Raw genomic sequence first — 24240 nt, 5'->3', positions numbered from 1 at the left:
GGGACTAGTAGCACCAATTGTATACCCCTTAGGGGCGTGTCGAATGGATTGATCCATCACTATTCATTGAGCGTTCAAAATAAATACATAATTCGATCTAAGGAAGGGGAGGTGGAAATTGATACATAATTCCTCTTGGTTTTTGGGAATATTTCTGGTCTGCACCACTAAAATGAATGTAAAGAGTAATATTAAGAGGAACATTGTTAATGTGTTTACCTCTTTTAATAAAAACCTTTTTTCTTCAAAAAAGAAGAAAGGACAAAATTTATTCGTCTGTGAGGGGGGCTTCCCCCTCCTCAACCTCTCCCTCATGGTCGTAGAAACTTCAAAGGATGCTCATTTGATTGGAAATTGAGGAAATCTGATAATAATTAGGACATCTGATCAACATTTACTATTTCTACTAACAACTCATTGCAGAACCAAGCTGCTTGAGGCAACACAGCTACACACTATCCTTCTCCTTCCTAATCCATACTAAGCCACCCTCTTTACGCTCTCCCTGGATATTTATTCATAATTCCTCTTAGTTTTTTAGGAATATTTCTGGTCTAAACCGCTAATATCAAAGTAAAGGGTAATATTAAACGTAAAGAGTAAGATTAAAGAGTAACATTGTTAATGTGTTTACTTCTTTTAATAAAACCCTTTTTTTTCTTCAAAAAAGATTGAAGGGCAAAATTTATTCCGTACTAGCTGTTGGGGTGGCGCTTCGCGCCACCCCAACACCTAGTTGGTGGGGCGCTTCGTGCCACCCCCCCCCAAGCCCCCCGCGCGCGTAAGTCGTTACGCGCCATATTAGTTCGGTCGTCATTTATATTCCCTGTGTCCCGGTCGTCATTTGTATCCCGGTGTCCCGGTCTGTATATACATTCGTTTTTTTAGTTTTGTTTTTCTCCTTTATTTTTCATTTTTTTCCTTTTTTTTTCTTTTTTAGTTTTTTTTAGTTTTTTAGCTTTTTTAGTTTTTTTTTATTAGTTTTTAGTTTTTTTTTCTTTTTAGTTTTTACCTTTTTTTTTAGTTTTTTTTTTACTTATGTCCTGGTCGTCATTTATACTCCCTGTGTCCCGATCGTCATTTGTGTCCCGGTGCTTTGTTGATGGTGATTGCTAATCGAACATTCCTTGTGTCCCTGTCGCTTTCTCTTTGAGTGTCGTCATTTATATTCCCTATGTGCTGGTGTCCCGGTCGTCATTTGTGTCCCGATGTCTGTAATTTCGTCAGTCGAAAACATGACGTCAGTCGACACACAAACATGACGTCACTCGACAGACACACACACACACAGACAACTTATTTTTATACATATAGATATGAGGGGGGCCTCCCCCTTCTCAACCTCTCCCTCATGGTCACAGAGACTTCAAAGGATGCTCATTTGATTGGAAATTGAGAAAATCTGATCAAAATTAAGACATCTGATCGACATTTACTATTACTACTAACGACTCACAGCAAAACCAAGCCACCTGAGGCCAACACAGCATCGCACGCTCCTCCTCCATATTAATCTATGCAACGCCTCCCTCTTTACACTCTCCCAGGAAATTCCCATCACGATCCCAATCGCGGGCGACCTGCTTTCCGTTTAACCCCAGACGGCTGGACGAAAAAGACAATCTTTGGAAATCTGTCATCCTTCAGTCGCAGAACGCGACTGAGTTATCATGCGAATACTCAGAAACGTTTTGGAGATTCTTAAAAAACAAACAAAAAAAACTTAGACTTGGAAACAGGTCTCTCAAATAGAGAAAGAAGATTTTTCTTCGGTGAAACTTGATCAAATCCCACCGTAGCTACTTTACTGTCACCAGCGAAGGCAACTAGGCTCTCATTGGAGTTTGAATGGAACCTGGGCTTACCAACACGGGCGCGTTGACTCAAACTGCAACAAAAATTGGAACACAGATTTTCATTGCATAAAAGAAATCGTTGATATAAATAAAACAAAAAAAAAAAATGGGCCGAGAATGGATCCTTAAGGGACTGCATTTTCACCCTTAAATATATTTATAGGGTTCTCGCCAATAAATACCTTCCTATCCGACAGATACGAATGGAACCCAAGAATGAGCGATTCCTCGTACTCTAATATAGCCAGGTCTTACTAGAAGAATATATTGTGTTATGGCATCAAAGGCCTTTTTTACGTCCAAAAAAGAGCAGCTGGGTATAAACCAGAGCCTAAGGCTGAGTGAATGAAACTAAGGAGCGAAACACACGCATGCTCAGTTGAGTGAATGGTACGAAACCCAAATCGAAAATTATGAAGAAACTGTTTAGCACCAAGGAGCTTTTTGAGCCTTGATAACATGGCCTTTTCAAAAATCTTGCAGAATACTGACAGGAGAGAGATTGGTTTATAGTTCGAAAGATCGCTCCTTGAGCCACCTTTAAATAGGACTATAACTCTTGCATTTTTAAGGGTTGATGAAAGAATAAGGGTGAGACAATTGCTGGTAAAATGAACTTGATAACCTTAGTAGGAACATCATCTGGGCCTGACGACGAAGTACATTGTTGGGAAAAGACAATCCTACAAATTTCGGACTCACTTATGGGCTCAAGTTCCATTGATTTTAGACAAACCTTGTCTAAATAGAACTTGTAATCCGGATCACAAGGTGCTGGGAAAATAGTCTCTACAGTTGTTTTTCCAACAGCAGAGAAATAAGAGACAAGTTGACTTTCTACAACATTTCTGCCTGATATCACCTGGCGGTTGATCAAAACTTACTGGAAAAGCTGATTTGGGAGAGAAAGGCTTGAGAACTGAATTAATAAGTTTCCAGGTTTTCCTAACATCTTTTCCATAAACAGAAAACTTCTTAAAATACAAATCAGAATTAGCACGGCGAATAATTGATTCCATTACGTTCCTATAGCTCTTGTATTCATCCAGGTGATGAACTAGAGAAGAAACTTTCTACTTTTTTCAAAAATAACTGTTTCTTCTCCAACTTTTGAGTAAACCGGGAGTGATCCAAGGGCTTAAAGGCTCCGACTTTTTGGCAGACGGGGCAAAGATAAGGAGTTGAATGTATTCATTCAAGCTCTTGTATTCATCCAGGTGATGAACTAGAGAAGAAACTTTCTACTTTTTTCAAAAATAACTGTTTCTTCTCCAACTTTTGAGTAAACCGGGAGTCATCCAAGGGCTTAAAGGCTCCGATTTTTTGGCAGACGGGGCAAAGATAAGGAGTTGAATGTTTGAAGTATTGTAGTCTTCACTGAATCATAAAATAAATAAAAACAATAAAAAAAACTGATATAGATTCAAATTTATCCCACACTTGTTAAGACAAAAGTAGTTTTAAGAGTTTGCAGGTACTTTTCGGAGAATTGATAAGTAAGATTTTTTCACAATGCGTTCTACTAGACACAGACTCACTTCGAAAATTAGGAAAGTGGTCTGGAATGCCGCTTACCAAGACACAGCTACTATTAATTAGGATAGAAAAAAATATATTATCAATTAGAGTGACTATTATCTCAGTTACTTTAGTAGGTATAAGCGTCGTTTGCAGCATACCATAAGAAAGCATTACAGAGAGAAAGTCTAAAGAGACAAAGGAATCATCCAAAAGATTTAAGTTTAAATCACCCATGACCACCCTATTACATGGCTGATTTTGGACCAATTCCTTTGTTCCATTAAGAATATTTAAGAAATCTGGAATAGAACTGCTAAGATAAACCTCAACAATAACCAACTTTTTTCCTCAGACTGAAGTTTCAACAAACAGTGATTCCAAAAACTCCTTTGTTCCGAGAATGATCTCTATGAATCGAATAGGAAAATGTATCTGACACATAAAGAGCAAGACCTCATTTTCCTATCTGAATCCGGTTCAGTCGTTCAGAAAAATTACCATGAAAATTAAAGTGAATTATTGGAACCATCCAAAAAAGTTTCACACAGACCAAGAACATGTGGCTGCAAATCATCCATCAGAATTTTAGGTTGGTCAGAACAAGAGGTCAGCCCCTGAGTAACTAATTGAAGCACGAAGAGCCCCCCCCCCCTCCACTCCACTTAGCACACCCAGAATCTGTTACATAATTGGTATTTAAATGAGAAAAACAAGTTGAGTCATTCAAATTATCATTACTCCCAATTGTGTTATTTAATAAGCCTTCAAAATCAAGCTGATTTCGTTCTAGAGTAGACAACCCAGTTTTATGAAACAGTGGAATAGCCTGAGCCCTTGTAATTGAATATGGACAGCAACTTGACAATCTGAAGAGTAGAAAATAACCATAAGACATACTTCCTCCACGATCAAACAAGAAAATATTTATGCACACAAAAAAACGACAAACTGGAAATAAAGCAAAAAAAGAACAAAACACTTCTTTAACGAAAGCAAACACGACATTATCACAAAAGATACAAAAAAAAAGAAGTGGAGATGAAGAAAAAGGATATACGGGATGAGATTACTCAAACACAACATTTAAATTCAATCTGAAAGGGAGTTAATTCGACGTGCAAACCGCTCATCTGGAAGCTTTGCGAGTATCTGACTCTGATCGGACCATACATATTTAACACCGGACTTATCTCTCGCCGCACTCAAATATAACGACGGCGCTTTGTAAGAGATTCAGATATGAAAATTTAAAACCATCCATTTGTGATTTGCTTAACACTACGGTGTTAAGCAAATACTACGGTGATAATATCTAAATTTTCAATTAGGGCTTAAGATTCTTTATAGATACCGATAATTGTTCAAGCTTGGGATTAAATTCAAGAAACACTGACGAATATATTTCACTCACAATAGTAGCAACAGAATTTTTGGACAGTTGGTCCTTCCCACACATATCCTCAATTTCCTCCTCAGTTGCGACGATCTTTGCAAGTAAACTTCGGCTAGAAGACTCAGAAGAAATTCCTGTTAGGGATGCGTAGCTTTTGGAACTTGTTTTATAAACAAATAGGTTTTGCATGACCTCTTTAAAATATTTTCAACATTCTTTTCAGTTTTCTTAGATGCATCACGGTGATTATCCTCATAGGGAATGAATAATCCAAACAGGTTACTTGTTACTTGAATAATCCAAACAGGTCATAGCAGAAACCCCTGGAAATTGGCCATCGCAAGCTGAAACTGCTTGAATTTTGACATTTCTTAGACTATGACGACAAATACAAAATCAACTAAGCGGGCAGGCTCACGGCTACAGTGGTTATTAGAAATTGAAGGCAATCAGCAATCCTCATATAGTAAATCAAAATCAGTTGAACTGTCTTGTTTCACTTCTGATCAATACAGAAAGTAATCTCATTTCAAAGTTCAATTAACAAAGTTCACAAGTGTCCATTAACATGTACAGACGCTATAACAAGAAACCAGTTTTTCTCAATGATAACTCCCTCAGTACGAAATATTAACGGAATGAATGCTATTTCAGAAATAAGCAGAAGCTTAAAATGAATAGAAATTATGCTATATAAGACAAGGGCTACCAGCCCCAAAAGCCTTCCACTTTGGATGCCAGTCTTAGAAATTTGAAGAAAAGCAATTTTTTTTTCTTTTAAATAATACGTCTTGCAAAAAGTTTCAACAATGATCAGACAGCCTATTGTAATCGAAGCCATCGATTCCAGTATTTGGCTAGTAATGGAAAGATACTCTCGGACTACTTCTAATAGCAACCGTTAGTTATTTAGGGCAATGTATTTATTAACAAACACATTTTGAAAAGATGCTAGTTCATTATATGAATTTTTTCAACCCGACCCCGAATTATAGAGCATGATAAAAACCAATCAAACATTTCCCAAAACAGTCACAAAGCAAATCAGATGGTCCAATTCCAGTAGAGGAGTAATGTTTTGTACAGCACTTGCACGAGCAGTATTCAGGGGTCATACCATTTAGGAATGATTTATGGGTGGGCACAACTGGCCTAATCTCACTGTCCTGGAAAGTTCAGCCAAACTCTAAGGGATTTAAAACTGACGCTTTGGTCGACTCACTTGTAAAAAATGTCTAGCTGGAGGTAAGCACGCTTAGCATGGCACTCAAAGGCAGCGTCAGACGGTGGCAAATGAAATTAAGAAAATGAAACGAAATGGAAATCAAGGTTGTCTAATGTAAAATGTACAAACTGGTCTTTCTTGAATTCATTTGTAATGTAGATTTCGTCTTGGTTTATTATCTCTTCAATAGAAACAGCTTTGCTGGTCAGCATCCTCGGCAAGGTCGTAAAGCCTACTGCACAGTGCAGCCTATTTAGAAGTACTTTGCCTGTGGACTTGTAGAGCCAATGAACAGAGAGTGCAACATATTTTGGAGCTGCAAGCCCCTGGCACTAAAAAAATGCATTGGGTTAAATTCAAGATGTATATTCGTCCATATATATATATATATATATATATATATATATATATATATATATATATATATATATATTCATCCATGTATATTCGTTCTCTCGTATATTCATCACGACTGTAATCAGTATCACAGTATACAAGAGGATCTGACGCCACTAGCCAAAATGCAATTATGTTATAGAGCAAAGGTGGAACTAGACTATCTGCTGGTTATAGGTTACATCAATGCTACCTTTGCTTTCTCTGAACTTCTTCACATTTTCTACCAATTAAGTCGGCTTTAATAATTGAATAAAAGAAACTTTTCTTTTCTTCATCTCAAATTGACACTCATCTCTTGGACGAGAACTTTTTGGCCCTGAATCAAAAACATTGGTGGAGTTCAATGTTCATTTTCTTTGTCATCATTTTGCATACTAAAATTCGAACTTCCACCAAGTTCGTCATAGTTCAGGGGATTGTCCGAGTACATCCGGGCTTATCAAATTGATTAGTCACAATCAGCATCATCTGAGCCCATTAGAATTTTACTGTATTCAGATTCTCTAATCATTGCCTCCACTTGCACAACCATAAGCCCAGGAGAAACTATTCCTTTTAGATAATAAAATGTGTCTTTTTGACAGTCAACAAACTTAGTAAGCTGGTTTCCAAAATATCTTTAAATTTCTCTTAAGCCAAAACACTCTATGCTTCTGCCAAACAAGCCCATTTTCCATCAAAACCTTTCTTTCAAATCTGAAATATGGCATATTCTTCCTTCCTTGAACAAAAACTAAATCCCCACTAGGAACTGGTTTAGTGTTTTGTTCAAATAAGCCCAATTACCACAATTTGGCTTTGTAGCAATAAATTTGTCAATACAGTTTTTGTTGTATTTTTCGTCAGCTCTGCAGAATACTTCTAGCCGTGTACTCAAAAGGAGATTTGCGGGAAAAGGTTTCTACATTGATAAGCTTAAACGAGGTTTTTTTATTATTCCTGATTTAAATTAAAACAAAAACAAGTTTTGAATGACAAGAAAACAGCTGCAATTTCTGAACGAGCATTTTTCTGATAGTGTTGACATTTCTAAAGCTTGTAGATTGCTCTAGAACAGAAGATTCTTTGCTGAGGGAATACATAAGCTGGCGGTGACAGCTACTAAGCCATTTTAGATTCTTCAACAAAAAGCTCTCTTTTGATGCTTCAGTCAGCAATCTTTTGTATTTGGTATCTCCAGTTATTTCCTACTACAGTCCAGTAGCTTCTTAGAGCTCTTAATGAATAACATATTTTCTTTTCTTTCATCTTGGTAAAGAAAGCACAAAGAAAAATCTGATTTCCTTATTTTTCATGGACTTTCGAAAAATCCAACCTTTCTATGTAGTTTATCCATCTGAAAGAGTGAATCAGTGAGGAACTTGATAATCTTACATAGTCATTGTTATAGAAAAGTAAACAGTGCTGAAAAAAAAAACTTACTTGCATTTAAGAAACCCTCCTAACGTCAAAGAAAAATTTCTAACAATGAATTAAAAAGCAATCATGATATGATACCCACTGTGATGTCCCACACATAAGCAAACACAGAACTTAATGATAACTGTTCAAGTTAAGGCATTTCTAGACACCAGAAAATGCTTTTTTGGACTCTTCCAGTCCCTTCATAAAAAAAAGAAAAAAGAAAGCAGAATCACATTCCATAATTCTGAATTTTTGAAGACTCAGACCCTCATTAGCACAATATTTCTAGATTGGGGAACTAAAATTAAATATAGCAAAATAATGCACTTATTAGTGATATATTTCTATTTTTTAGTTCTCTTCATAATTGGAATGTCTCTCCACTTCAAACCTTTTTTCTTTCTTTACTTTAAAATTATTTGCATGATTTGATCTTGTTCTCAAACTTCGGTAGTTTCATCCCAAAAAAAGGGTTAGTGACATTCTTAGATCCAAAGAGAAATACTTGAGATAAGAGTTTACTTTTTTTGCCAACATCCCCCTCATTCCATACAAATTCTTGAATTTAGATATAAGAACTTGTCCATGGGCTGGTATCCCTGCATGGTTAGTTGCATTTTCAAATATGAGTGGCCAATTACCTCTGACCAGCTGCCAACGGTTGCTTGATTATCGCTTAAAAGTTACAACAAGGTTAACTACCAAAAAAAAAAAAAAAAAAAAAAAAAAAAAAAAAAAAAAAAATATGCATCTGGCAATTTACAAAGCAAGAAAACAATACAAAAAACAACGGCTTTGGGGAAGTGACTGGCAATTAAAATTGTAGCAATTAACAGTAGCTGCATTTTCAAAAATCAGTAAAACCTATGACCAGTTGTCAGTGACAGCTTCATGGGCACCCATACTCTGAATTTTAGAGGGGTGGGGGCTTACCAGGTCTAATCGGCACTTCCATTGCTGTATAATAGAAATCTCGAAACAAAAATATAAGGCAGTATCATTCAGCAAGGGGGGCTGGGACCCCCACTGCCTCCCCCGCATATGGGCACCCATGGATAGGTTGGATGCCATTTCAATTTACAAGTTGCATGTCGCCAGTCAGCAGTGACCGGCACACTGAAAACAGGCTTAAATATTTTCAAATCTGCTACTTATTCAAATTTGCCAATTTACAGAGGAAATATTTATTATAATTGGACACAGAATTGAACTCTATATCTAACGGAATGTTAATATCTATCTATCTCATTATGGTCTAAGATTCCAAATTAACCCAAAAATCAACTGGTTCCGAGGTTGGCAACTAAAAATACGGTTAAGAGTCCCTTCAATTCCATAAAAAGCAGAAAAGGGGTAAGATTTTAGAGTAACGAGACTGGATAAGAGGATATGGAAAAATATTAATGAGCAAAACCCAATAAAAGAGAAGAAGTTGTAGCCCTGAGTTATCTTATGGATGCGAATGGTTGCAAAAATAAACAGAGAAGGACAGATCAAAATCTTTTACACTTTAAGTGATGAATATTTCATAATTATCACACATAAAACTTACCTTCAGTTAACTTCTTCTTCTTCTTAGTTGGATTAACATGCAGACGCTTTCACATAATCTCATCATCGGAATCAGATTCCGGGCCCTGCAGCGTGTTGCTACAGCAAGGTTCAATCCCTGGGTCGAACCTGGGTATTACCAAGCTGGGGTCAAACCCACTCCGCCACTACAGGACATAAAAAATGACTAAGAATAAACAAGTAAACACAGAACCTCTTGTTATCGGAGCTAAAAATTGGGTCACTCTCCTTCTTTGCTTAAATTTAAAAAAATAAATGAGCAAGAGAATTTCTAGATCACACATTTTGTAGAACTATGGATTTCGTACCAAATCCATTAGTAAAAATTACACATTATGCAGACAAATTTTCAAGATGAATCAAGATTATTCCCATAACGCTATAAATTATGTCATCTTTCTATTCTATTTTTAAAGATTACAATTGAACAACAAAAGATAAGACGTTTTCAGAAAAAGAATATTAAAGTTCATTCAGTTTTCTTTAAAATAACCTATAATTGAGTAATTTTGGACCAGTTTCGAATTTTACTATTGATTTTAAAAGAATTTTGGTCAGTTGAGATTGATTTTTAGGGAATTCGAGGAAACGGGGATGTAGCACCCATTTGCAGACAATATAACGTTGATTTTCGAATTTAGGATGTCGATCACGTCAGATGGCATTCTCAAGCCTTCTGCTGCTTGCTGATCACCCAAAACCTTAAATATCAACATTTCCCTCGTGTGGCTCCCTGACTAGTATATATGTACCAACAAAGAAAATTTGATTGTTGATTTACCATTTGACGGTCTTCTTCTTTTACAGGTGTCTTTGAAAGAACTTCTTCGGGGTTAGGTATGTCCATCATACTGGCCTCTTTGTGAACACTTGGCACTACCATTTTGTTGCTTATCGCCTGAAGTTTTTGATTATACTGTCGCGACCTTTCTTGAACCTCTTGGTGTTGCAATGTCTGGACTTCCAATGCTGCAACATCTATAACGTTCCTAGATACAAGAAAGAAGTAAATTTGGCGGGTGTACTTTATTAGGTAAAAAACAACTGAAGAATCTATTTTCCCCCTTGTATTAAAATATTCTTATTCACATTGAATAATACAATTTTATTTGCTAATTTTATTTTTACTTTAGTTGATCCGGTTGATCAAAAGTTACCTAGGCTGGCTAAGATTAATTGGTATGAACTGTGGCAAACGTTGAAGCGGAATTTAAACAAATACAAAAACTTATAGATTCACACCCAAATTTAATTTTCAATGGGCACCACCCGTCCTAGCCGAGTGGTTGTCGCACTACACTTCTAATCCTTTGTCTGTGAGGACAGAGATTCGAGTCCTGGTGTCACCGGTTATTTGGTTTGGAACAGCAGTCAGCGGCGTGACTACGTTAGCTCAGCCGGAGTCAACCCAGCTCCAAATGGGACCTGGAAAAATCTGGAGAAGGTAAACAGGAAGGGTGCTCAAAAGCAGAAGATGGCTGACCCCAGCCCCCATTGCACCTCTTGGCTGAAGGGCCATGAAACAGAGATCAACACTGTCAGTAGGGACTGTAAAGTCTAGTGCCGTAGTCTTCACCATTTTATGCACCCAAACATCCACACACAAGATTTCCCAGAAACTGTTTTATTTTGAATCAGTTCGTCAACCAAGAAAAAAATTCTCTGAATGAACAAAGACACTTAAAACTGACAAAACTGGAAATTGAAGTTACTATCTCAAAAACAGAAAGAAAGAAAAAAGAAGAAAAATACGGGGACGTATTCTAGAGTTTTGGTTACTATTGAGCCGGGTCGCTCCTTACTACAGTATGCTACCACAAACTGTTTGACATCATGTACTATGTTAATACATCATACAAGCATTTCTTATGACATCATTTAAGGATTTTCTTATATGATGTCATGCATAGTATAAATAAGATTGTTGAGTATCCAACGCGTCAGTTATCTATATATATAAAAATAAGTTGTCTGTGTGTGGATCTGTGGATCAGGTGACGTCATGTTTGTCCGCATATGACGTCTGAATTATTTCACACTAATACAAAAGAAGAAAAAAACTAAAAAAGGTAAAAACTACAAAAAAAACTAAAAAGAAAAAAAAACTAAAAAAGCTAAATAACTAAAAAAAACTAAAAAAAGGTAAAAATCTAATAACTAAAAAAAACTGAAAAAAATAAAAAAAGGCAAAAACTACAAAAAAAATAAAAACTAATAAAAAAACTAAAAAAGCTAAAAACCTAAAAAAAACTAAAAAAAACTAAAAAAAGGTAAAAAACTAAAAAAAAACTAAAAACTAAAAAAGAAAAAAACTAAAAAAAGGAAAAAAACTGAAAAATAAAAGAAAAATAAAGAAAACTAAAAAAATATGAATAAATATATATAAAAATAAGTTGTTTGTGGGTTATGTCTGTCTGTCTGTCTGTCGAGTGACGTCGTGTTTGTCCGCATATGACGTCTGAATTATTTCACACTAATACAAAAGAAGAAAAAAAACTAAAAAAGGTAAAAACTACAAAAAAAACTAAAAAGAAAAAAAAACTAAAAAAGCTAAAAAACTAAAAAAAACTAAAAAAAGGTAAAAAACTAAAAACTAAAAAAAACTGAAAAAACTAAAAAAAGGCAAAAACTAAAAAAAAAAACTAAAAACTAATAAAAAAACTAAAAAAGCTAAAAAACTAAAAAAACTAAAAAAACTAAAAAAAGGTAAAAAACAAAAAAAACTAAAAACTAAAAAAGAAAAAACTAAAAAAAAGGAAAAAACTGAAAAATAAGAGAAAAAGAAAACTAAAAAAGTATTAATAAATATAAAAAATATAAATATAAATATAATATAAATTAGCAATCAACAAAGCACCGAGACACAAATGACGACCGGGACACAGGGAGTATAAATGACGACCAGGACATAAGTAAAAAAAAAAAACTAAAAAAACTAAAAAAACTGTCTGTCTGTCGAGTGACGTCGTGTTTGCCGCATATGACGTCTGAATTATTTCACACTAATACAAAAGAAGAAAAAAAACTAAAAAAGGTAAAAACTACAAAAAAAACTAAAAAGAAAAAAAGTAAAAAAGCTAAAAAACTAAAAAAAACTAAAAAAAGGTAAAAAACTAAAAACTAAAAAAAACTGAAAAAACTAAAAAAAGGCAAAAACTAAAAAAAAAACTAAAAACTAATAAAAAAACTAAAAAAGCTAAAAAACTAAAAAAACTAAAAAAACTAAAAAAAGGTAAAAAACAAAAAAAAACTAAAAACTAAAAAAGAAAAAACTAAAAAAAAGGAAAAAACTGAAAAATAAGAGAAAAAGAAAACTAAAAAAATATTAATAAATATAAAAAATATAAATATAATATAAATTAGCAATCAACAAAGCACCGAGACACAAATGACGACCGGGACACAGGGAGTATAAATGACGACCAGGACATAAGTAAAAAAAAAAACTAAAAAAACTAAAAAAAATGGTAAAAACTACAAAAAAACTAAAAACTAATAAAAAAACTAAAAAATCTAAAAATCTAAATAAACTAAAAAAGAAAAAAAAGAAAAAAGGAAAAAAATAAAGGAGAAAAACAAAACTAAAAAACGAATGTATATACAGACCGGGACACCGGGATACAAATGACGACCGGGACACAGGGAATATAAATGACGACCGGGACACAGGGACACAACTACAATGGGGACGCCGGGGGGCACAGGGGGATATAAATGACGACCGGGACACCGGGACACAAGGAATATAAATGACGCCCGGGACACTCAAAGAGAAATCACAGACTGGAACACCGGGACACAAATGACGACCGGGACACAGGGAATATAAATGACGACCGGGACACAGGGACATAACTACAAAGGGGACGCCGGGGTGCACAGGGGGATATATAAATGACGATGGCGACTCAGGGAATGGTCGATTAGCAATCACCATCAACAAAGCTCAAGGGCAATCATTAGAATCATGAGGTATAGATCTGAATACGGATTGTTTTCCCATGGACCATTATATGTTGCATGTTCAAGAGTCGGTAAACCTGAAAATCTATTTATATGCACAGACAATGGGACAGCAAAGAATGTTGTATATTTGCAAGTTTTACGTAGTTAAAAACATATATATATATATATATATATATATATATATATATATATATATATATATATATATATATATATATATATATATATATATATATATATATATATATCTATCTATATTCACAGGTGGGACATAGGGACACAACTACAATGGCGCGTAACTAATATGGCGCGTAACGACTTACGCGCGCGGGGGGGCTTGGGGGGGGCGAAGCGCCCCCACCAGCTAGGTGTTGGGGTGGCGCGAAGCGCCACCCCAACAGCTAGTCTATATATATATAAATAAGTTGTGTGTGTGTGTGTCGAGTGACGTCATATTTGTGTGTCGACTGACGTCATGTTTGTCGACTGACGTCATTTTTAGGATTGAGCTGTATGCGTCATGATGTTGTTTGTCGACTGACGTTATGTTTGTCAACTGATGAAATTACATACCGGGACACTGGGACACAAATGACGACCGGGACACAGGGAATATAAATGACGACCGGGAACCTCAAAGAGAAATTACAGACTGGGACACCCGGACACAAATCACGACCGGGACACAGGGAATATAAATGACGACAGGGACACAACTACAACGGGGACGCCGGGGCACAGGCGGGATATATAAATGACGACCGGGACACGGCGATTGTTCGAATAGAAATTACAGACCGGCACACCGGGACACAAATGACGACCGGGACACAGGAAATATAAATGACGACCGGGACACTCAAAGAGAAATTACAAACTGGGACACCGGGACACATCATTAGAATAATGAGGTATAGATCTGAATACGGATTGTTTTTCCCATGGACAATTATATGTTGCATGTTCAAGAGTCAGTAAACCTGACAATCTATTTATATGCATAGACAATGGGACAGCGAAGAATGTTGTATATTCGCATGTTTTACATAAGTTAAAAACATATATATATATATCTCTCTATTCACAGGTGGGACACAGGGACACAACTACAATGGCGCGTAACTAATATGGCTATCAAACGTGATAAGATGTGAAAATCGACAACCTGGTCCATCAATTGCGACAACACCAATACGGGCAGCTAAAGCAAAGGCCATTGCTAAATTGTCTGAAGTAATCAAAATCTAAAAACGCATCAAAAATGAAAATGAATAGCAAAGATACGAGTGGTTAGAGGATATGAGAAAACGACAAAGAGAGCATGTAAAAAAAAGAAGAAAATTAAGAGCAAAGACACATGCGGATAGAAGACATGCAACACCAAGCAAGTGAGCGAGTCAAAAATGAGATTTAAGAGCAAATACACCCGCGGCTGAGGCAGCGTGTCAAAAATGAGAATAAAAAGCAAAGACATACACGGTTAGAAGACATACGACACCAAACATGTGAGGAAGTCAATGAAAATCAACCTGGACAGCAAGAACCAAAACGTGTCAAAATTGAAAATGATAGCGGTGATGATTGGGTTTGGGATTTTGATATAGATAAGATCATCAATGCCTACCGTACCCTTGTTAAAAAAAACAAAGGTTTGGCAATATGTATTTCATAATGACAAAAGACAAGCTGAGGTAAAACAAACCAAACAAAATGAAAATAATAGCAATGATGATAGGGTTTTTGATTTTGACAAAGATACGGTTATCAAAGCCTACCATACCTTTGAAAATCAAAAACTTGGACTAGATAAATCATTGTAAAACAAAGAGGTTTTTGTCCCACCTCCTGAACAATTAAAAGAAACAAAGATTCGGCGATATGCCTTTCATAATGACAAAAGACAAGCCGAGGCAAAAGAAGGAGTTTTTGTCCCACCACCTGAACAATTAAAAGAAACAAAGGTTTGGCGATATGTCTTTCATAATGACAAAAGACAAGCCAAGGCAAAAATTAAAGGTCCAATAAAAAAAAATTATTTTACAAAGGCAATACATCTAATTTAAGGTCCACTTGGACATCATCATATATATATATATATATATATATATATATATATATATATATATATATATATATATATATATATATATATATATACATATACATATATATATCTATATATATAAAAATAAGTTGTCTGTCTGTGTGTCTGTCTGTGGATCAGGTGACGTCATGTTTCTGTGTTGACTGACGTCATGAAATTAGTTGTCGTCATTTTTGCTTTGACGGTGACGTCATTCAAGATATTTAAGACATATGTTCACGTAGAAATCTATTAATGTTTAAGTTTACAATGACTGATGAACTTACCATGGCAAAAGCCGATGAAGATGCTCAAAGAGTCTATGCCAAAAAACTTGCTGCTGATAGAGAAAGTCAGAAAAGAAAGCGTGCCGAGGAACTACCAGAGCAACGCGAAAGCAGACTTGCTGCTAAAAGAGAAAGTGAAAAAAGAAGGCGTGTCGAGGAATCAAAAGAACAGCAAGGAAACAGGCTTGAGGCTGATAGAGAAAGAAAGAACAGAAAGCGTGCCGAGGAATCAAAAGAACAGCAAGGAAACAGGCTTGAGGCTGATAGAGAAAGAAAGAACAGAAAGCGTGCCGAGGAACTACCAGAGCAACGCGGAAGCAGACTTGCTGCTAAAAGAGAAAGTGAAAAAAGAAGGCGTGCCGAGGAATTACAAGAACAGCAAGAAATCAGGCTTGCTGCTGATAGAGAAAGTAAGAAAAGAAAGCGTGCCGAGGAATCACAAGAACAGCAAGAAATCAGGCTTGCTGCTGATAGAGAAAGTAAGAAAAGAAAGCGTGCCGAGGAATCAGAGCAACCTGAAAGTTATCGCCTGGCATTCAGGTACAACCCAGTCGATGATTATAGCTTGAGTAGATGTGTTCAAATCGGGACAATGTCTAAAATTTGTCCCTATTGCAAGGCCTTGAAATTCAATGGTGAAACAATGGGAATGTGTTGCGCCTCAGGAAAAGTTAAACTTCCTCTATTGGCTGCACCACCAGAGCCATTGAAGACTTTCCTTACTGGAACTACGTCAGAATCTAAGCGTTTTTTGTCAAAAATCAGAAAATACAACTCATGTTTCCAAATGACGTCGTTTGGAGCCCAAATCGAAAATCCAGATAAATTTATGTCTACTTTCAAAGTAAAAGGGCAAATTTATCATAGAGCAGGGTCCCTTCTACCATTCTCAGGCGAGAATCATAAATTTTTACAATTGTACTTCATCAGTGATAGAAATTTTGAATTGAATGCACGTTGCGAAATTTCTCCCAACGTTGAAAGGACAATCGTTTCCCAATTGCAACATCTTTTCCACGAAAATAATAATTTAGTGCGTCTGTTCAAAACAGCCATCGATTTGATGCCTACTGATACGCATAAAATTGTTATTTCCGCTGACAAAACGCCTCCTGGCCAACATGTGCGTAGATACAATGCTCCAACTATCGACGAAGTGGCAATCGTTATGGTCGGTGATCAGTTTTTACCTCGAGATATTATTCTTCATAAGCGAAACGCTCAGTTGTTAAGAATTGCTGAAACTCATCGATGCTACGATGCCCTACAATATCCTATCATTTTTTGGGATGGAGCCGACGGCTATCACTTTAATATTAAATTGATGAATCCAGCCACTAACAAAGAAATGAATAAGAAATGCAGTGCAATGCATTATTATTCCTATAGACTAATGATTCGGCAGGATGAAGAAAATTATATTTTAAAATGCTGTGAATTGTTTCACCAATTCGTCGTTCATATGTATGCTAAAATTGAATCAGAACGTTTGCTATATATCCGCCTGAATCAGACCAAGCTCCGCTCTGAACAATACATTCATTTGCGAGATGCAGTTATAAATGACGGTAATACCACAAACGTTGGAAGATTAACAATTTTACCTTCGTCATATGCTGGCAGTCCCCGTCATATGCATGAATATGCTCAAGATGCTATTGCGTATGTTCGTCTCTATGGTCGTCCAGATTTATTTATTAGATTTACATGTAATCAATCTTGGGACGAGATACTGCAGCTTTTACTTCAAGGACAATCGGCGGTTCATAGGCATGACATTACGGCCCGTGTCTTCCGGCAAAAGTTGAAATCACTGATAAACTACATTGTAAAACTTGAAGTGTTTGGGTCAGTGCGATGCTGGATGTACTCAGTGGAATGGCAAAAACGAGGTTTGCCACACGCACATATACTAATCTGGCTACATAAAAAAATTACTTCGAACGAAATTGATGATGTGATTTCCGCTGAAATACCTGATAAAAATGTCGATAAGGGGTTACATGATATTATTGTAAAAAATATGATACATGGACCTTGCGGTGCACTGAACGAAAATTTACCATGCATGGCCAAAGGAAGGTGCACAAAGCAATATCCTCGACTTTTAGTATCAAACACAATTACTGGCAATGATGGTTACCCACAATATAGAAGAAGATCTACTGAAGATGGCGGTAAAACAGCAATAATAAAGAAGCGTAACGGTACCACCATCGAAGTAGATAACCAGTGGGTTGTTCCATATTCCCCATTATTATCAAAAACATTTAATGCACACATAAACGTTGAATACTGTAACTCCGTAATAAAGTCATTATATTTAGTAATTTAAATGAGTTGGGAAATACCGCTAAAAAACTACTCCGTCTCCAAAAAAGTCCCCTGGATCTTGCAAAGCATTTTTCAAAGCTGGGAATCTATAGTAAAGATGATCGTGATTTTTTTATTGATAACCTCCCTGAAAATAATTATTTGTTACCGGAAAAAGTCCCTAAATACCGACCTACGCCTGGAAGTTTAAGAATCGCTTCCCTTAACTGTAGGGGATTGTTAAAAAGCCTTGACCAATTGTCGTTGTTCCTTGCTAATCACGGAGTTGATATTTTTGGGGCTTGTGAGACATTCCTTTCTGAGTCGTCTGCCCCCCTCGCTCGTATAGATGGGTATAAACATTTATTTAAGAACAGAGAAACACGGAAACACGGTGGTATTAGTATGTTTGTTAAACATGAACTGGCAACTAAAATTATTACGGATTTTGATAACCTTTATGAAGAAATGCTTTTTGAATTTATCCTTGTGGAAATTGAAACTAAGAGTGAAACTCTGCTTTGCTGTGTGTTATATAGACCGCCTTGTGGGTCACCAGCCAAATTTTTGGAATCTCTCGATAAACTTTTATCTTCCATGCTAAGTCGGTATAAAAAACTACTATTTATGGGGGATTTTAACATCGACCTCCTTGCTCCGTCTAAACTCAAACAAGCTCAAAATAATTCTAGCTTAGCAAATGAATTTATTTCTTCATTCCTTAGTACTGGAATGCTTCCTGCATGCCGTATCCCTACTCGCGTCACAGACACTACCGCGTCTTTAATTGATAACTTATTCACCAACCTGGATCTGAAAACATGTGATGTGATTATTTATGATGATTCTGATCATTTTTTAATCCTTTCAGAAGTTACACTTGATAAGCCAAAAGTAGAACATCCTGAACGGAAAACTCGAAAGCTTGATGCAGAATCGATTGAATCTCTTAGAAACCAATTAAATAATATTAACCGTAGTCCGTGTTTGGATAATCAGGATGTTGATCAAGCAACTAATTATTTTATACAAGAATTTGAAAAGGCTTTTGATCGGGCGTGTCCTGCGAAAACAAGTAAATCAAGACGCCAAGAGCCAAGAAAACCTTGGATCTCTAAAGGGATTGTCCGATCAATTAAAATAAAAAATCAACTTTATAAAATCCGAATAGAGAACCCAAGTGAAGATAACAAGGAAAAATTCAGATTATATAAAAACAATTTAACTAAAGTGATCCGTGCAGCAAAAGCGTCACATTATACGAAACTTTTTGCAGAAGCTTCGGGTTCCCCCAAAAAATCTTGGGAGATTATCCATGGAATTATTGGAAAGAAAAAAATGTCCAAATTTCCTGAATCTATAAATCATGGTCCTGAACTGGTGTCTGATAGACCTGGTATAGCAAACGTGTTTAATAAGCATTTTGCCAATGTTGGTATACGTACGGTAAAGGAGTCTGTAGCTGCTAATAATTCTGAACAAAGAAATAAGTTTGAAGATTACCTACCTCCATCTTCTTTGTCTTCGCTATTTTTAACACCGACTTCAAAAGAAGAGCTGATAAACATAGTTAATCTTCTAAAACCTGGTGGAGCTGAAGGGATAGACGGTTCATCTACCCGACTGTTAAAACTAATTATTGCTAATGTAGCTGACCTCCTTGTGCATATTGTGAATATTTGTTTCAGGAGCGGGAAGTTCCCATCATGTTTGAAATCTGCACGTGTTATTGTTCTGCACAAAGGAGGAGACCCTAAAGACCCATCTAATTATAGACCTATTTCAATCCTTTCCGCGTTTGAGAAAGTTATTGAACGGTGCATTTACAAGAGAGTAAATAATTTCCTAGAAAAACACAAATACTTTAGTAAGTCACAGTTCGGTTTTCGGAAAAGCCATTCAACGGAACAAGCTATCCTAGCGGTCACGCAATATATTCATGATGCTCTTGATCGAGGTGAAATTCCAGCATCTATATTTATTGACATAAAAAAGGAATTCGATACAATCTGTCATAAGATTTTACGGAGAAAGCTTGAGAATTGCGGTATTCGAGGACCTGCTAATAACCTGATCATGTCATTTCTGTCTGAGAGAAGCCAGTATGTTGATGCTGATACTACGAGATCTGAACTGATCTCTTTGGATGGACAAGTCGGAGCTCCCCAAGGGTCAATCCTTGGCCCCCTTTTATTTTTAATTTATATTAACGATATTGATAATTCTATGAAAGATCTCGGCCTCACGGTTCTATTCGCGGATGACACAGCCCTCAATATTAGTGGTCCTACTGAACTTGTACTACGTTTAAAAATGAAAGAAGTTTTTACATATCTGCTTGAATGGTTCGCAGCGAATAATTTATGTATTAATACATCTAAAACCAAATTCCTGATTTTCTCTCGGATTTCAAAAGCATTGCCAACTTTTAATTCCCTAACAATTGAAAAATGTGATACTACGATCAGCAGAGTCCACCATCTTCGGTATCTAGGAGTGATAGTTGATTCGAATTTAAGTTGGAAGGAGCACATAAATTGCCTGAGGGTAAAGGTTGCAAGGAACGTCGGTATGATCAGGCTTCTTAAACCCTTTCTCCCTTATGATGCCCTGCGGTGTATTTATTTTTCGCTAATTCATTCTTACTTAAATTACTGTCCTCTTGTATATTTGAATACTTTTCGATCGAATATATTACCATTGATAAGGCAGCAGAATAAAGCTCTCCGAATTCTTAAGCTTTTTGTACCATCTCCTGATTCTTGCCCTAATAAGTCGTCAACTAAAAGTCTTCCTCTTTTTTTGAACATTTTGCCCCTTGAATCTTTTATTGTTTTTCATTCTATTTTATTTAAGAAAAAACATCATTCAAATTCCCTACCTGAATATTTTTATGAACCCGATCTATTTTCTGGAACTAAGGCCGATCACGACCATAACACGCGTAATCCTTGTAAAGCCCGGCAACCCTTGATAATTTCAGAAAGATCAAGATTTTCATTGAGAAACACAATATTGAGGGTATGGCAAAGTTATCATAATGTAATCAAACTTGAACTTTCTACTAATACGCTGAAAAACAAAACAAAATCAATGCTCATAGAAAATGTTTAAAGTAAAAAGAAAAAAAAAAAAAGAAAAAAAAAATGGAAAAAAATAAATTAAGTAAATAAATAATAAATGTGTGGTTTATAGCGGTAAATCCCAACTCAGTCTGGTGGTTTGAATCTGGAACCTGGATGGATTATGATTAATTTATGATATTATTTTATGTTGATGTAGTTATAGCATACAGTTTATTTAATTGTTTGCCATTTGGCCTCGAGCCCTCTCTCTGCCAAATTGGTTTTTTATATTGAAATTATGTAGTAATAAACAGAACTTGAACTTGAACTTGAACTTGTAAAGGCAATCAAATACATATGTAAATACGTCAACAAAGGCAGTGACATGGCAGTTTTTGGCTTGCAGCCCGAAATCAAAGATTTCGATGAAATCGTACAATATCAGGCTGGAAGATACATAAGCAGTAATGAAGCTGTTTGGCGAATTCTTTCATTTCCGATACATGAACGTAGTCCAGCTGTTGTTCACTTAGCGGTACATTTACAGAATGGTCAACGTGTTTATTTCACGGAAACCAACGTGCAACAAAGAGTCCTGAATCTACCGGATACAACATTAACAGCTTTTTTTTCGCTTTGCAAAAATGATTCTTTTGCAAAAAAACTGCTGTATACTGAAGTGCCTTCGTATTACACGTGGAATACTAAAAATAAAGTATTTGAACGTCGAAAACAGGGTAAGTCAGTCGACGGCCAACCTACCATCTTCAAAGATACCACGATAGGAAGACTCTACACCGTTCACCCCAATCAACATGAATGCTTCTTTCTACGCCTGCTTTTGGTGAATGTACCCGGTCCGACATCCTTTGAGTATTTGAGGACTGTAAATGGTACTATACATGACACTTACCGTAGTGCATGCCAAGCTCTGAATTTATGGGAGAATGACCAACACTGGGATAACTGCATCAATGACGCGTGCGAAACGTCAACCCCAAGTCAAATTCGTGCATTGTTTGACATCATTTTAACAACTTGCTCTCCATCAGCTCCTACAGAGTTATGGGAAAAATATAAGTCAAAAATGTCCGAAGATATACTCCATCGAAAACAGTTAGAGACGTCAGATATGACTTTTGATTTTACATCAGAAATTTATAACTACACTTTAGTTGTTATAGAAGATTTGTGCGTACGTATGGCAAACAAACCTCTTCAGGATTTGGGAATGCCTTCACCTAACCGTATCGCTGCTGTTTCGACATGTGTAGAATTGGATCGTGAACAAAGTTACAGTACGAGTGATCTATTGTCGTATGTACAAAATAACATTTCCAAGTTAACGTCGGAACAAAAAGACATTTATGATACGATAATGCATTGTGTCGATAACAACGTTGGAGAAATTTTCTTTTTGGATGCGCCAGGAGGTACTGGTAAAACGTTTGTGATAAAACTGATTCTGGCATCAATTCGATCAAAAAATGATATAGCGTTGGCAATTGCGTCGTCCGGAATAGCCGCAACATTGCTGCCTGGTGGAAGAACTGCTCATTCCGCTTTGAAATTGCCTCTGAACTTGCATTCTACAGAAACTCCCACGTGCAATATTTCCAAATCATCTGGGATGGGTAAAGTATTGCAGCAATGCAAACTTATTATTTGGGATGAGTGCACAATGGCACACAAAAAATCGCTCGAGGCTCTGGATCAATGCTTGAAAGATTTGCGAGGGAAGTCGAAACCCTTTGGCAGCACATTAATATTGCTTGCGGGAGATTTCAGGCAAACATTACCTATAATACCTAGATCAACTCCTGCAGACGAAATGAATGCTTGCCTGAAAAATTCTAATTTATGGGCACACGTAAAAACATTAAAATTAACTACAAATATGCGTGTTTACCTTTTTTAGTTTTTTAGATGAAAATTTTTTTAGTTTTTTTCCTTTTTTTCTTTTTAGTTTTTTATTGGTTTTTACCTTTTTTTTTAGCTTTTTTAGTTTTTTTCGTTTTTTCTTTTTACTTTTTTTTTTAGTTTTTATCTTTCTTATTTTTTTTTATTTTTATTCTTAATTTTATTAGTTTTCTTTTTCTCTTCTATTTTTCAGTTTTTTCCTTTTTTTTAGTTTTTTTTTAGTTTTTAGTTTTTTTAGTTTTTTACCTTTTTTTAGTTTTTTTTTAGTTTTTTTAGTTTTTTAGCTTTTTTATTTTTTTTATTAGTTTTTAGTTTTTTTTGTAGTTTTTGCCTTTTTTTTAGTTTTTTCAGTTTTTTTTTTAGTTTTTAGTTTTTTACCTTTTTTAGCCTAACCAGGATTTGAACCTTGGACCTTCATTCTCCGTTCTGACACCCTCTCTCACCGAGTAACTACTCCAGCATGTTCATTTTGGTGTTTTAAATGGTATATTATTAACCAAATTAATGTGTTTTACAATATACTAAGCATCGTCATAACAAAAATGACGACAACTAATTTCATGACGTCAGCCGACACAGAAACATGACGTCACCTGATCCACAGACAGACAGACAGACAACTTATTTTTATATATATAGAAGATTCCCAAATCATCTGGGATGGGTAAAGTATTGCAGCAATGCAAACTTATTATTTGGGACGAGTGCACAATGGCACACAAAAAATCGCTCGAGGCTCTGGATCAACCATTGCGAGATTTGCGAGGAAATTCGAAACCCTTTGGCAGCACATTAATATTGCTTGCGGGAGATTTCAGGCAAACATTACCTATAATACCTAGATCAACCCCTGCAGACAAAATGAATGCTTGCCTGAAAAATTCTAACTTATGGGCACACGTAAAGACATTAAAATTAACTACAAATATGCGTGTCTGATTGCAAAACGATGACTCTGGTCAAACATTTTCAGATCAATTGCTGGCAATTGGAAACGGAAAGCTCCCAGTAGACTCAATTTCAGGACGTATACAGCTGCCTGCTGAATTCTGTAATTTAGTGACGTCCAAAAATGAATTGGTTGAAAAAGTATTTCCGAATATTCTAACCAATTATAAAAATCATAAATGGCTAAGTAAACGAGCGATTCTGGCAGCCAAAAATAAGATGTCCATGAAATCAACAATATTGTTTTGACCAAGATTTGAGACCAGGCAGTCCTTTACAAGTCAGTCG

The 24240-nt window shown here is 35.9% G+C and overlaps 1 protein-coding gene across 2 annotated transcripts in view; it reads right to left on the bottom strand.

Moving 5' to 3' along the window:
* Window positions 1–24240, bottom strand: part of LOC136043441 (ragulator complex protein LAMTOR1-like) — a 54576-nt gene that overhangs the window by 19044 nt on the left and 11292 nt on the right. The window contains exons 4-5 of one of the 2 annotated variants that reach the window (XM_065728361.1): window positions 10152–10359; window positions 9351–9516 (exon numbers count right to left, since the gene is read on the bottom strand). In XM_065728361.1, coding sequence (XP_065584433.1) covers window positions 9400–9516; window positions 10152–10359 — 325 coding nt within the window. In that variant the 3' untranslated portion in view covers window positions 9351–9399. The remainder of the gene's footprint in view (window positions 1–9350; window positions 9517–10151; window positions 10360–24240) is intronic. The other variant, XM_065728370.1, reaches the window with a different exon arrangement.

Source organism: Artemia franciscana, chromosome 2 (genome assembly GCF_032884065.1).
Source record: "Artemia franciscana chromosome 2, ASM3288406v1, whole genome shotgun sequence".
NCBI classification, from domain to species: Eukaryota; Metazoa; Arthropoda; class Branchiopoda; order Anostraca; family Artemiidae; genus Artemia; species Artemia franciscana.
This window is presented reverse-complemented; position numbering and strand designations above follow the sequence as displayed.